At 42.0% G+C, this 14,823-nt stretch overlaps 2 protein-coding genes across 2 annotated transcripts; one reads left to right on the top strand and one right to left on the bottom strand.

Moving 5' to 3' along the window:
- Positions 1-508: 508 nt before the first annotated feature.
- On the top strand, positions 509-6,539 carry LOC129589699 (uncharacterized). The gene is made up of 4 exons (XM_055484540.1): positions 509-1,529; positions 2,411-2,513; positions 5,477-6,229; positions 6,293-6,539. The coding sequence occupies exons 1-4, from the start codon at positions 728-730 to the stop codon at positions 6,450-6,452; spliced, it is 1,818 nt and encodes a 605-aa protein (XP_055340515.1). The 5' UTR covers positions 509-727; the 3' UTR covers positions 6,453-6,539.
- A 6,874-nt stretch (positions 6,540-13,413) lies between these two features.
- LOC129589567 (uncharacterized) lies at positions 13,414-14,574 on the bottom strand. Its single transcript, XM_055484367.1, has 3 exons — positions 14,232-14,574; positions 13,865-14,020; positions 13,414-13,799 (listed from the first exon to the last, which is right to left on the bottom strand). The coding sequence occupies exons 1-3, from the start codon at positions 14,290-14,292 to the stop codon at positions 13,414-13,416; spliced, it is 603 nt and encodes a 200-aa protein (XP_055340342.1). The 5' UTR covers positions 14,293-14,574.
- Positions 14,575-14,823: the final 249 nt, after the last annotated feature.

Raw genomic sequence — 14,823 nt, 5'->3', positions numbered from 1 at the left:
TGCAGTTCCAACAGCTACCACCAATCGAATACCAAAAAGACCTCTTTATGGTTGCGACTTGCGAGCTTATCACTGCTTATACGGAGGGTCACTAAGTAGCGAGCAGCTGTTTGCTGAGGATTGTAGACTGGGCATACCTAGCAGCACAATATACTAATGCCCTTGATTTTCAATGAAATGCCAGAATTTTTAATCGATACTGCACTGCTGAACTGACACGGTGACCATGCGGGAACAGCAGCACTTGTAAGTAAGCACTTCTGATGCAGTAAACGCAATACGCGTTGGCTTAACACTGGCAGACAAGTGCGCGTATCGATCTGTGCAACATGAATATTCTGTACTTTCCTTTTCCCTGGACGAACGATGCACATGCACGTCGGTGGTGCTAACGCACCGGCACCATCGCAACTTCATATTATTTTGATATGACAACTGCTCCGGTGCAGTCTGTTAATACAGCAAAGTTGCGCAATTGTTGCAGCATTCACCGGTTTCAATCCTGCTATATCCGATTTCCCGGCGAAAGCGTTTGCGATAACTCTGGGACAATGTGAATGAGGGAATGTTCAAACGTATTCGTCTGCCACTCTCCGAAAGGTTTTACTGTACGTATTAGTCGGCTAATAATATTAAGACTCGCCAACACGCACACAATGTTTGCTGGAAAAGTGCAAACTTGCGGTTTTATACATTACCCAAGCAAAATTGCTCCCACGCGAGAGACATGATGGAAAATGTTTTGTCAGTGCGAATTAGCAGCGATCCCCTTATCACAGGGGTTTATGGACGATTTGTTGTCGATGTTCTGGATGAGGATGCTACTTATCGTGGGTACGTCTGTGCAGTCGAAAACGATCATTGTATGGTGCGAATTGGTGCCATGCAGCATCTACGGCGCCTCCCGATGGATAAATTGCGACGCACGAATTGGTTTCAATCTCTAAGCTTGGACCTTGACGATGTACCGGAAGAGATTGACGTCCTTGTCAGTGTGGAAGAGAATCAGCCCGAATCATGGCAGCCAGCTTGCATCATTGACGGCATAGTTATGGACGCATTCTCGTTCCTAAATGTGGAAGTGCAGCTGCCAGAAAATGTGGTTAAATGTTACTATGTTCTGGACTCCTCTGGTGCCGCTTTCAAACGAGTTAGGCGCCGGGGTTATCTTGGGGATCCCGTTATTCCACAGTCGTTTGTCAGTCATGAGATACCAGTTTCACAATTTGTTTCGTATTGTAGCAACTTTGCTGATACTCTGCCGAAAGTACGACAAATGCCGCGTTTTCGCAGTCGCTTAATGCAAGAAATTTGTGGAATTATGTTTATGGATGCAACGGATGATCACGTTGTTGTGTTAGTAGAAGAGGAATATAGTCAAACGTTAACGGACTCTGAAGTTAAAGCAAATGTTTTCAAACGCGTTGTGTCCGCTGTGGATAATTTTATGGGAAAATTTACCCTGGCAACAGAAACAATTTCTCGCACCGTTCTGAACGAACTTATCACACGAATCGTTGCTGGTCTAGGTAATGTTAGTAATCAAGTTAAACTGCACTTTGAAGGCCAAAACATTTTACGCTCGCGAGTCCAGTTAATACGAACATTGTCAGCGGTTACGTAAATGTTCACTCCGGTGTTCGTATTTTTAACTTGAAAAAGCGGAACCTATGGCACGGAGCTTTGTGATTGACCTGCTGAGGACGAAACTATAACTTTACGGATAAGTTCAAGCTGCATGTACTGTAGCCGCTGGATGAAATTGCACCATTTTCGGAACCGGCCACTACCTGCCCGTTGCCGGGCATCGTACACGTTACGGAGAACATCGAGCAGCAAAGTGTGTGTCAGTTCCCATGTACCAGACTATGTGGTGCAAATTCATCTAGCGGCTATACAAAGTAGTATTACAGTGTGCATGATTTCGAAAGCAAAGCAGAAATTTTCAGCATTTTTTGCCAACGTAGCGGAACTTAAACTGAACTCAAATTTTCGAGTAATACAGCGGAGCTTAGCGGCTTCTCCAAACTGCATACCGTATTCAGCGAAATCGTTTTCAGTAGAAAACTGTACATGGCACGTATACAGAACAATAATATGGTTCCGTCACATAAAACCGCTCAAAAGTTGACGAGCAATTTTGCAATCAATTTGCTAACTGGCTGTCCAATACGCATCTGCGCACATGTGGCGGAATAATACTGATGAGAGAAAACTTATTATATTTCATAAGGGTAGATACTTTTGGCCGTTAATCTGGAATTTCAAGGGTTTGAGCCGTTTGATGATCCAAAAAAGATATATAATTATTGTATTTGTTGTGCGAGTATAAATCTTGTCGTTTGTCGTATGTCTCTAGTGTAATCACTATTCCGGATGTTATTTTCAGTTATGTATTGTTATGTTTCAGACGTGAGTGAACCTCAGGAAGTCCATTTTGAAGATTTACTTAAGGAGCTGAGTATGGAAGTTTTTTCCTTTATGGATGTTTATGATCAGTACCAACTCCGCAGGTAAGCGCAGGAGGTTTGTAATTATAGAAAACTCTAGTACGTTAAAATTTTATATTTAGAAAAGATGTACGAACCCGGATTGCACGTACGACGATCGTACATTAGAATATATTAAGTACGACATGCAAAAATAGCTTCACTTTCGCGCCTCATGTTAAACTCCTTCACACTATGCCTGGATTGTGTGAAGTGCTGCACAGTGGTGTATCCATCCACATGTACCTAATTCCGTGAATCGGTGAAAATTCATAAAGGTAGTACTTTATCAGCAAAGTGCTGCGAATACTTTATACCTCCCGCATGCCGTGAATCCGTGAATCGGTGAAAGGTCAGTACTTTACATAAAGTCAGTACTTTATGTAAAGTACTGCCAATACTTTGTACCTCCCGTATGCCGTGAATCCGTGAATCGGTGAAAGGTCAATACTTTACTTAAAGTCAGTACTTTATGTAAAGTACTGCCAATACTTTGTACCTCCTGCATGCCGTGAATCCGTGAATCGGTGAAAGGTCAATACTTTACTTAAAGTCCGTACTTTATGTAAAGTACTGCCAATACTTTGTACCTCCCGCATGCCATGAATACGTGAATCGGTAAAAGGTCAGTACTTTACATAAAGTCAGTACTTTATGTAAAGTACTGCCAATACTTTGTACCTCCCGTATGCCGTGAATCCGTGAATCGGTGAAAGGTCAGTACTTTACATAAAGTCAGTACTTTATGTAAAGTACTGCCAATACTTTGTACCTCCCGTATGCCGTGAATCCGTGAATCGGTGAAAGGTCAGTACTTTACATAAAGTCAGTACTTTATGTAAAGTACTGCCAATACTTTGTACCTCCCGTATGCCGTGAATCCGTGAATCGGTGAAAGGTCAGTACTTTACATAAAGTCAGTACTTTATGTAAAGTACTGCGAATACTTTATACCTCCCGCATGCCGTGAATACACGTTGTTATCAGAAGATTCGGGAGAACTGCTACCCCCACGGAAGCGTATGCGGAAGCGGCCAACAAGCTGTGGAAAATCGGTGAGAGGGCGATCGTCCGCAATTTGGAGAGAAATGCAACTAGCTTGCAAATTATATCAGGCTGTTAGAGATTTAGTAGACTCTTGCACGACGTTGTCAGGATTTCATTCTATGAAGTATGAACGCTCCATCAGTTACGCGGAAGTGGATCAATAAATTCTATGAAAACTGAACTCAGTCTTCTCGTTCTTGCGCACACGAGCATGTCCAAGTACTAATGGCCCTATTATTGAAACTTTCTTAATACAAAGTACTATAAACATCAGGGTTGTGTAAGGGTGTTGCGCACTAACCTTTTAATGTTTCTGTGTACAGGTTGGCTATTATTAGCTTATACGTAATAATTTAATGATTAACCTAATTTTTGTTTTCATTAGTTACTAATAAGGTGAATTCCATAATTTCCATCAGATGTCATTAGCGACCATTACCACTTTAAATTTTGGAGTGCAACTTTCCAGAGTACAAAAAGCACAAGAGTTTATCGTTATATGTATTACAGGGGTGCCGCGCCAAGTTCGGAAAGTAGCGAAAATTAAATTTAAAAATATTTGTATGCTTGGTTCTACTTTTTATTTTGCAGTTTTCTAGTGTAACTTTTTAATGCAGATCTGAATATGCTAAAATTTTAAATTGCTAAACGGCGTAATAACTAGTCAGCCAAGTAAAACCTGGATGGGTTAGTAGTCATTTCCAGAGGGCTCATAACTGACCTTCTAGAAAATTCCCCACGTGATATTTTTTCATGGACAAATTCTGAACTGTTGGGTAGCGTTAAAGGTATGGAAAAGTGGTCAGCAAAAACTTTCTCGTGGCTGGTGCTGGAGGTGGCCCAGAAAGAAGGTGCACCTCCCATAGACTTGTATGTTAAAAAGTGCTTCCGGAAAAATGTGGTTGCCTAGCGCGCAGAGATGCATAACTTCGAGATCATGTTTTCGAAAAACAAGACATGCATAAAAGTAGAGGAATTTTGTATTCTATCTGTTATCTAACAAGCATGCAATAATATGGAGGTGGCAAAAGAATCGGAGAAAACACCGACAAAGCAGTGGCCAAATAAATTTCGCGCTGGCGCGAAAATGTGCTGAAACGGTATGTCGCAGGCATTTTGGGCAAAAAGAAAAGCCTAAAATGTTGCTCAATGCTTAGCCAACGAGGTATTTTTACATACTTGACACACCCGACCTACTGCGATTCCTGTGCGAGCTCTCGAAGGGCACCGTCCACCATTGTGACAGTGCCTCCAGCAATACTGCAAAGGTCACGTCGCCATCATTGAAACAGCATGGAATCAAACGAATTTAGCAAGGGCTTTGAATGACAAACAGTTCAGCGTAAACTTTTTTGGACGATAGCACCTGTGGAATTTCTTAACAAATTTTAGATGGGAGGGAGACTAGGAAGGTCGTTGGGTCTAATCGCATTTTTAATCAGGTCTGCATTACTTTAAATCTCGCTGTACTGCAAGCCACGCCCTCAGCCTCGCGACTCATAGTGAAAAGATGCATAACACATACGGTAATAATAAAAAAATCTAATAACTGGAAATTTATTTTTAAGACAACTGTCCGAACTTGGCGCGGCACCCCTGTAATATTCATTATGGCTGCGTGCGCGGGTAAACACGGGCGTTGGTTGGGTGCACCGGATGGATCTTAGTGTCCACGCGGGTGTTGGCTGTGGGCACGAAGTTTCTGCACGTATATATATAAAATAATATATATATATATATATATATATATATATATATATATATATATATATATATATATATATATATATATATATATATATATATATATATATATATATATATATATATGTAAAAATTGTATTTCATACTGAAAGGTCACCGGGTGTCCCCGTATCAGCGCTTGTTTGCTCTGTTTTCGAGTAGGTACTTTGAATCAGAGATTTCTTGTATTTTTCCAGAACAAGCAAAACTCTCCATCGCCAATTATCGTGCAAAACTCTCCGACAGTGCGTAATACTGCCAAACCAGCGAAAGCATGCTATTGAAAGTCTGAAGGTAGGCCCGCCCGGCAGTGCTTATCGAGACCTGGCTCACATTATCGGCAGCACTATCAGCCAAGATGCCAAAATTTTGTATTTCATCGATAACTGGGAACAAAGTTTGTTTGTACTTGCGAATGTGCTGAAGGTCATGCGCGTGAGACTTGATTGGTTGGTCATCGCCAACAACTCCACACTATTGCTGAACGAATTCCTGCCATTTCCTAAATCGTCTCTCATGTTGTATACACATGACTTTAATACCATGCACGTTAATTATTTGTCGGCGGAGAGGTACACGAACTACGCTTTTTGTTGCCGGCAGCTTGCCCTGAAGAATTGCTGTTTCAATAGCCAACTGTCGATATGCTTCAGAGACGTCATTACGTTAGGAAATGGGTGGGATATATACTGGAACTTGACTCCTGGACGATGGAATTTAAGGTGTTGCCGTGATCCATTCTTCATTGAGATCCCGCGGTGGCGGTACAGTTTTGAGGAAACAACGGCGGTCACATTTGAAGCATCCTTCCGGTCTGCGTTAGATGACCATTGTCCAGTACTCAGAGGACACGTGATCAAGAATCTTTTTTATTGGTTGAATTCCTTGACAAGCAAGGATTGTGAGCCGCAAACCTGCATTTGGGCGTTTATTGAGCTCTCCTACAAACTGTACGCATGGAGCAGGAAGCAGTACACAAATTGCTAGCTTGATATACGGATTATACTTTACAGGTGGAAGGAAAAACCACCCAAGCATTTGAATGACGTTAAAGCCGACATATCGCACAATTTCTCACGGAAGAGCTGTATTTTACAGACACTGGCCTTGCTGCTGCCGTGCATTAGCGACGGATTTTGCTGCGTTGCTAATGCAGTCGACGCTGATGCGTAGCCACGCCCGGATAATCTGACTCCACGGTAGAACCGATGTCGACTATTTCGTATGTCCTCATGGTCTTTCTTTTCAAATCCGCATGTCGTGCAGTTTTCATTGTAATTAAATACTTGTACGTACGTAGATGGTCTTTATTAATCCGCTGCCGCGCACCATGCTTCACACTGCACGATTCACCATCAACTAAACTGTGTAAACACAGTGTCGTTGGCTAAAAATACTGACCTTATAGCGCTTCTACCCGCGTACCCTGCACAAACCTACCACTACGGAGCCACCTGAAGCTATCAATTATTGTAAATGCTGCTCTAGTCAGCCTTTGATAAACTTAAATGCTAATTTCGCTTATGCAGTCGTTTCAGATGAACTACAAGAAATAATTTTAAAAGGCAGTTAACAAACGTTTTGGAGCTGTATAAATGAAGAATCTCTAGGGCAGTCGTTATTTTGTGCGCTTGATGCTTTAAACACGCCCAGGCAAGGCAAACCGACTACGCGCCAGGAAAACTTTGGTCGCACAGAACTAAAACTGAAGAGGACATAATACATATTTTCCACTTTTACTTAAATCGGGTTGCAAGAGCGAAATCTGGACACTGCTGTCTGGACGTTATAAATACTGCGCTTGTATTTGTTTTATCATACCTTGAAATCACTTTTTAATATAGGGGGAAAAATGTGTCTAGCCGAACCAATCCCTTGTACTTCTGATGTAAGCCAGCTGGTGGTTTACGTTGTGGCTTGACAGTGTTTTATGTAAGGGGGCATCCATAAATTACGTACGCAGAAAACCACGATTTTTTCACCCCTCCCTCCCCCTTCGTAGCGGTCCGTCACGTTTGCTTAACCCCTCCCCCCGTGGTTCGTTCAATCGTAATACATGAAGCGGACCACCCCCTCCCCCCTGGGTTCGTCGAGGCTGTCACAGCTTGTCACACTTTTTGGACCCCTCCCTCCCTGGTTCGCTGCGTACGTAATTTATGGATCCCCCCTAAAGCGCTGCCATTAAGATTGCAGGTAGATAACAGGTAAGCAGCACTCGTACAACTGCAGGTAAACAGGCTAAAACTGTGTTATAGCCCGGACCTGCCTGGTGCAGCTAATACCACATGTACCGTCAATGCCGCACAGCCTTAATAGCAGCGCTTTACATAAAACGCTATGCAGCCACAACGTAAACCACCAGCCGGCTTACATCAGAAGTACAAGGGACTGGTTCGGCTAGACACATTTTTCCCCTTATATGTCTGTGGCCCGATTTCTCAAGCTCTCACTATCACTTTCTGTCAAAGCAACTGGTCCCACAGAGGCCGCCATGTATTATTTAATGTATTATGTGCCCTTAATAATGTATTATCTGTATTATATTTAATGTATTAGCTGCCCTTAATAATTTATTAAGGGCAGATTCAAAGATATAGTACTTCGTTTATCATAAAACATGTAACGCCTACTATAGTTTGTTACTGAGCTACTGCGGTAGCAATTTCACAGTGAAATAGTTCTTGTTAAACTTACTGCCTTAAACCCTGACGAGGCGAGCATGCTCGGTCATTCTAGTGATTTTGTGTTAATAATCTTAGCATGCATATTTCAGCCACAGGGTGACTTTTTAAACGCATTATTGACGCATAAAATACTTAAGGGAAATGGCCCGGTACATAGCGTCAAAAATGGGATACATACGCTAAAACTTCGCTTGCGCGCACTTCCAATCATTATTTTGTAATACTTTATGTCATTCTAAAGCTAAATGATTTGTATACATTGTTCTGAAAACCGTTCGCGCGCGCAACATCCGGTTGCTGAGATATAGTGTATTAAAATGGGCGAAAAGTTTAAATGCATTGTTGTGTACCAAAAGTCTGGTTATTATCCGATCTTCTTGAAACTTTGCTGTAAAAGGCACATGGCTATAAAGTCGAAAGTGAACCAATTTTAGGTCCATAGCACTTTCCCATAATTTTAAAATGAATTTTAAAATTTTTGAAATTCATTTTAAAATCGGAAAAAAATGCTATGGATCTGATATTGGTTCACTTTCAACTTCATGGTCATGTGCCTTTTACAGCAAAGTTTCAAGAAGATCGGATAATAACCAGACTTTTGGTACACAACAATGCATTTAAACTTTTCGCCCATTTTAATACACCATATCTCAGCAACCGGATGTTGCGCGCGCGAACGGTTTTCAGAACAATGTATACAAATCATTTAGCTTTAGAATGACATAAAATATTACAAAATAATGATTCAGAGTGCGCGCAAGCGAAAGTTTTAGTGTATGTATCCCATTTTTGACACTATGTACCGGGCCATTTTCCTTAAAGTATGGTACAGTTTGCTTGGATCGGCAGTATGATCCGTTTTACTCTGGCGTTGGCTGTGTCTCGTTGTCGACTGCTTGAGCAACACTGCAGAATCCACCAGTGATACACGGAAGTAGTAGTGCCAGTGGATACATAACACAGCTCTTCGGGAAAACTAATGAGATATTATGTCGGCTTTAACGGCATCCAGGTGCTTAATCGCAGATTTAGATTCGTTAGTTACTGTATTCTAATAGGCTTTTGTACCGGTGTGCAAGATTCTCACCATTTGTCAACAGCTATTTCGTTTTAACCGACCTGATCAATTCTGTGCGACAAAACTATCGTATTTCGAAAGCCTTTTTACTCGGTTTTGGTGGAATTCTGCTGTGCGGCGAACAACTTTATCGCAGATCGAGTAAGACAGGTTATTTCAGGGCTAAAAACACAAGGTACTCCTGGGCGACTAAAGTTTACCGCGATGGCGACGCATTAGCTAGCATGCACAGATGCCATGATTTCGTACGGAAGAAGAATACTTCCCCTCGTTCCACCTGTACAGATAAATTAAAATCCTTTTAAGCATCACGCCGCCCTGATGCCGGTTGTGCAAATGATGCTCCATGTTTACAGTGGGTAGTACTAGTTAATGTTACTGGTAGTGGTACTGATAGTAGTAGCATGTTATGTTAGTGTTACTGTTAGTGGTAACGACAATGGTTCTTTTACTGGTAGTGGTACTGGTTGTGGTAACATTTCATGGTAAAATGGTGCTGGTAGTGGCAGCGATTACGATACTGCCACAAGTAAAAGTGTTACCGGGAAATTGTTATAACTTCGCTTCCAGGTCAATAGATCAACAGAGAGTGCCGAAATACGATTTAGTTCTGCAGTTTTGTGAAAAAGTTGAATTTCTGAGATTTTTTTAAATTCTTTTCATGCTACAAATGTTGTCCTTTTGATGAAATTGCGTGATCTCAGTTAAGCAAGGACAAGTGGAACTTGATAAACCAGACCAACATTTTATTCAGCCACCCGGTAAAACACCCGCCCGTACATAAGATCGAACAAAAAATTATTAATTTTGTTACTTTCATAACTGCCACAGCGCCTCTTAGTGTGCCTGGCTGCCGCTTGTGTTAGCAGCCGACGAAAACTGCAAAACTTAATCGTATTTCGGCACTCTCTGTAAATTTATTAACAAGGAAGCGAAGTTATAATAATTTCCCGGTAACACTTCTGCTTGTGGCAGTATCGTAATCGCTACCACAACCAGTACCACTACCAGTGGCAGAACCACTGTCGCTACCACTAACAGTAACAGTAACATAACATGCTACCACTACCAGTACCACTACCCGTACCAGTAACATTAATTAGTACTACCCGTTTACAGTTCATAAGATCAGACAATTAACGGCCAAATGCATTCTTCTGGCTCACAATATTTGCTTGTCAAGGAGTAGAGCTGTCGTACGAATTCGTGTAAGCGAGCTTCTCCGGAATAAATTATCAGTCGGTTCCCCATTCTTTGATGGCGGCAAGGGTGCTTTTTTGACCGTGATCAAATTAGCTAAAATCTACAAAGCGAAATCCACTAATTATTACGCAGGTAGGCGTAACAACATGCTTGTCCAATAATGTCGAAAATGTATTTGTAGCAATGCAGTACTACCTAGAGTGGTTGTTGCCAGTGCGTATCTACCGGATGGTTGACGATGATTTAAGTTATCAGTACTTGTATGGCAGATGTACATGGGCTGCGTTGCTATTGCTTCCGTTTCCGTACACTGTTTATTCCGCACAGCATGCCTCCCGATGCAGACCAAGTTGAAGTATATGCCCATCAATTTGGTAGCAGATTCGGAAGAATAAAATACTATGTCGTGGAATTTGGCTTGGTTCCCTTTTTTTCGCTTCTTGCTGAAGCTGTGCGGTGGTAATATCCCCAAAGCGACTCTCGTCGCACAAACTTCCCTACGTTTATACGTTTTTCACATTGCGCAAATCGAAGCAATGGAGTGTTCAACCGTTCATGCTGGTTTCTGTCTCCTTTAAAAATGGTTTTATTGTTTTTAGAAAATATATAAATGCTTTGACGATTGCCGCGGAAAGTATTCTGGCAGTGTAAAATACTGACAAACTAAATAAGTACGCCAATGAAAGCTCAAATGTGAGCCCATACTGCTCTGTAACCGGGATCTAGCTCACGTTATCGGGGATACTATCCGCCAAGATGCCAAAATTTTGCATCTCATTGGTAATTGGGACGAATGCCTTCTTCAAACGCTGGTAACAATGCACATGCACCTAGAGTGCACGGAAATTATCTCTTCCCAGATTCGATAATGAACTCACTGATGTCGTTCTTATTTTTATGGCATTATACTCTGAAGAATAGCAGGCGATCAAGATCAGGTCATGGGTCTTGGAAGATAGCATTTAGAATGATGCTGATGCTGCCACTATCCGACTCACATTTCATTTAACGCTCGAAATGCGCTCGAAATTACAGTCAGTTTCCTAATTTTTTGTTCAGGATGAAAAAGGGTTGTGGTTTATACACAGCCTTAGAGAAAGTGAGAATGCTTTGACTCAGTCAGTCCAGTGCGTATACAGCCGTATTGACTACGACAAGCTTGAACCAAAAATTAGGAAATGGAAAGGAATCTGGAACCTGTAAAGTCACCCTAAACCAGAAAGAACACGAAGGTAAAGTGGAAGCAGTTTCGTAATAATTACTGATACATTAGAGCTCATTCGGTATTTCAGCTGTAAATTGTTTTTCAGCTGGCTAACGAAAGCGTGCAGATAATAAGCAGGTTGCTGATGCTGGTCCTTTATCTCGACAAGGTACCAATGAAGCAATCATCTATTCAACGAACATCAATGATGGCTTTGCGATTTTCAAGCCGCAGCCGGAAGCAAAAATCCCGAAAGTAAATTAAAATCATGCCACACCCCTTGCAGACAGGCAGCTTCAATAGTTTCTGGATAACCGGCTTGACATCATCTAGCGTATATGCGATCTCAAGCTGCTCGCGCGTCCGCTATTGAATTCAGCAAGTGATAACCAAAAATAAAGAACGGTGTTGTTTTTTTCAAAAATTTTCAAAGTTTGGTATTTTAGCTTGTTTTTCTAAATTTTGCAGAAATTGTGCACTTTTATCACCCAAGTAGTGCTTTATCTTTAGTTTTCTCGTTTTTTCTTGGTTACAACTTACAAGTGAGTTAAATTACATGCAACAGACATGTAGTGCACTGTTTTACGTGGAATCTATGCGGCATTCGGTTTTTTCTGTTACTGTACCTTATCCATATTCTAAACCCGAGGAAGTCCTCTTATTTTCGAGGAATACCTCTTATAATCGCGACGTTTTCCTTCTTTTGCCCACCATGCATTACATGATGTGTAAAAAGTTCAAGGCCAAGCGACGCCAGCGCAGGCGTGCAATGTTTAAAACCTTGGATCATTTATTTATGGGTGTCGCGCTCCTGACCCATGCTGACCGAGAATTCGAGCGGTTCTATGACCGCAATCACACTGGCTTAGAGGAAATGCCTCGGGAGAAGTTTCGAGCTTTTTTTCGAATGCGATCTTATGCCGATTTCCGACGGCTCTTGGATGCGCTGGAACTGCCTGACCGCATTGTGTGTTCGAACGGAACCAACGTAAGCGCCGAGGTAGCTTTTGCTGTGACATTGCGTCGTCTTGATTTCCCGAACCGGTGGGTTGATACAATGGATCTTCTGGGAAGAGACCAGAGCCAGTTATCCCGAATTTTTAATACGACCATTAGTCACATCTACAGCCGTAAAGGGCGGCTGCTCGAATCTCTTGACTGGATAACTCCAGAGGCCATTGAGAAATACTCTGAAGCGGTTTTCCGCGAAAGCAAAGGCCGATACGGTATGTTGGGACAGTATTTCTGTCTGTCGTTATTGCATAGAAGTATTCTTCATTTGGTGTCTGTGCCATAAATGTATGGGCTGTTGTAGAGCACTGCTGGGGCTTTATTGATGGTACAGCAAGAGCAATTTGCAAGCCGAGCGTATTTCAGGAAGAATATTATTCCGGGCACAGTGGCCGTCATGTGATGAAATTTCAATCTGTTGTCGCACCAGACGGGCTTATCATTAACATGTTTGGACCAGTGGAAGGACGAAGACACGATGCGTACATGCTGTTAAGGACCAAACTGCGAAGCCGGCTGAAGAGGAAAAACCTCGATTGGGGAAACCCCGATTACTGTTTATTTGCCGATAAAGGCTATACAATTTCTCCGGAAATCCAAACGCCATACAAGGGATTGAACCTAACTCCGGAAGAGATTCAGTTTAACAAAGACTTATGCTTATGTCGCGTTGCTGTTGAGCTAGGATTTTTAAAAATTGCAAGATATTTTGCATTTGGGAATTATTCTCGCAGCCAACAGTTGCTCTGGCAGCAGACAGCGAAAATTTATCTTGTCTCTGCTTTGCTTACTAACTGCTTGACCTGCTTGTACGGCTGCAAACTTATCAGTCGCCGGTTTAAGGTGGAACCACCGATGCTAGAGGAATACCTCGCCGCGGCCTTTATTAATTAAACAATTTTATTCAAGTTTCTCTGATAAAAGCTGTTATTACAGTGCTGCTACAGCTTGAAATTAAGTTTTTTCGTTATTTCTGCTCAAACAACGATCCATGACATTTTCCAAAGCCTTAACTGTTGCCAAATGTTTCTGCAAATCAGCTTCGCGGTCCTTATTCCGCTGTTCAATTTCTTTTTCTAAACGGTCTCTTTCCAGCTCAAGCTTTTGCTTTTCTATTTCTCTTTTTGCTTCCCTATCCAAGGCAATTTCTTTTTGTTCGGCACACCATTGCTTCCACTGCATGTCTGCGGCTTCCTTTGCCGTCTCCGAAAAGCACATAACGGCATCCACAATATCCTTTTCCCGTCCGCGGATTCCCGCTTTGGTGCTATCGCCTTTGCTTTTATTTGGCCCACTTGCTTCAGGAGAGCTACTAGAACTCTCTAGTTGCAACGCTTTTTCTGCAAGCAGACACATAATTTCATAAATTACGTATTGCAGGAAATCGTTACGGCTTGCAACACACCATTAAAACTGTCCAAATTATCGTAATCTTTGTCGTCCTCAGCTGCTTCCTGTAAGCTACTAGCTTCGCGGTTATCCGCTTCAACGGGGTTTCCCTTTCGAACTCTTTCTAAGCCGGACTTCGGCGTGGTGCGAAGTTGTACTTTTGTGGATTCGTCTAGTCAAACATAGTCACCATTAGTAGTAAAAAACAGTAATAAAGATTCCTAATCCTTAAATAATAAAATAAAAATTCGGCATGAAAGCGAGGTGGTTGAAGTTAAAAAATTATTACTTACATTGTATACAACACATTAAATTGAAAGACGTGCAGTTTTTCTGGTTAGATTAAATTAAGTTTTTTTGCATTTAAGCATTCTGAAACGTACCTGGATAATGAAGACGAAAGCTAGACATCCTGTCCAACCTCCCAACAAGACTTTCTTCCATTTCTTTTAAATATTGCGGTTCATCCGAATTATAATCTCGAATCTGGCCGTCATCTGTGTATCCTGTGATAGAACGTGTCGAGTCTTATTGCCAGTAGATATTCCCAAGCGCTTCATCGCATTTTGGCGCTTTTCTAATCCAGCTTCGCGGTCATCCGCTTCGAGGGAGTCCTCTCCAGCATCTCCGGATTGCTTTAGACGGTACATTTCACCAACGAGTTCATCTTCCTCCGATTTTGGCGGCGGTTCCTCTCCAGTTGGTCTTTCTACGTAAGTCTTTCGATAGTCAGCGAGCGCTTTCCCGATAGCATTTTGAAACAGACGTCCAGCATTAGGAGTATTCTCCAGCAAGTTCTTGGACTTCAAAATCTTAACAATGGTGGCCCAGCGCTTGTAAAACCCTGGGCTGTTACGCTTGCAGTCCCAGGGATTATTTTCAACAACCACAGCATACCGTGCACATGTTGAGATATCTCGTTGTTCTTCGTCCAGTTTGCGCTTATCTGCCTTTTCTTTTCTTTTTCGCTGTTTG

Source organism: Paramacrobiotus metropolitanus, unplaced genomic scaffold (assembly GCF_019649055.1).
Source record: "Paramacrobiotus metropolitanus isolate TYO unplaced genomic scaffold, Prichtersi_v1.0 Parri_scaffold0000036, whole genome shotgun sequence".
In the NCBI taxonomy this organism is placed as follows: domain Eukaryota; kingdom Metazoa; phylum Tardigrada; class Eutardigrada; order Parachela; family Macrobiotidae; genus Paramacrobiotus; species Paramacrobiotus metropolitanus.
This window is presented reverse-complemented; position numbering and strand designations above follow the sequence as displayed.

Coding starts and splice junctions, on each gene's coding strand:
- LOC129589567 (XM_055484367.1), bottom strand. CDS start 14,292: ATGGAAGAAAGTCTTGTTGGGAGGTTGGACAGGATGTCTAGCTTTCGT. Junction 14,021..14,231: donor CTTTCGTCTTCATTATCCAG/GTACGTTTCAGA, acceptor ATGTTTGACTAG/ACGAATCCACAAAAGTACAA. Junction 13,800..13,864: donor TAATTTGGACAGTTTTAATG/GTGTGTTGCAAG, acceptor GTCTGCTTGCAG/AAAAAGCGTTGCAACTAGAG.
- LOC129589699 (XM_055484540.1), top strand. CDS start 728: ATGATGGAAAATGTTTTGTCAGTGCGAATTAGCAGCGATCCCCTTATC. Junction 1,530..2,410: donor ACGAATCGTTGCTGGTCTAG/GTAATGTTAGTA, acceptor GTTATGTTTCAG/ACGTGAGTGAACCTCAGGAA. Junction 6,230..6,292: donor ATTGAGCTCTCCTACAAACT/GTACGCATGGAG, acceptor TATACTTTACAG/GTGGAAGGAAAAACCACCCA.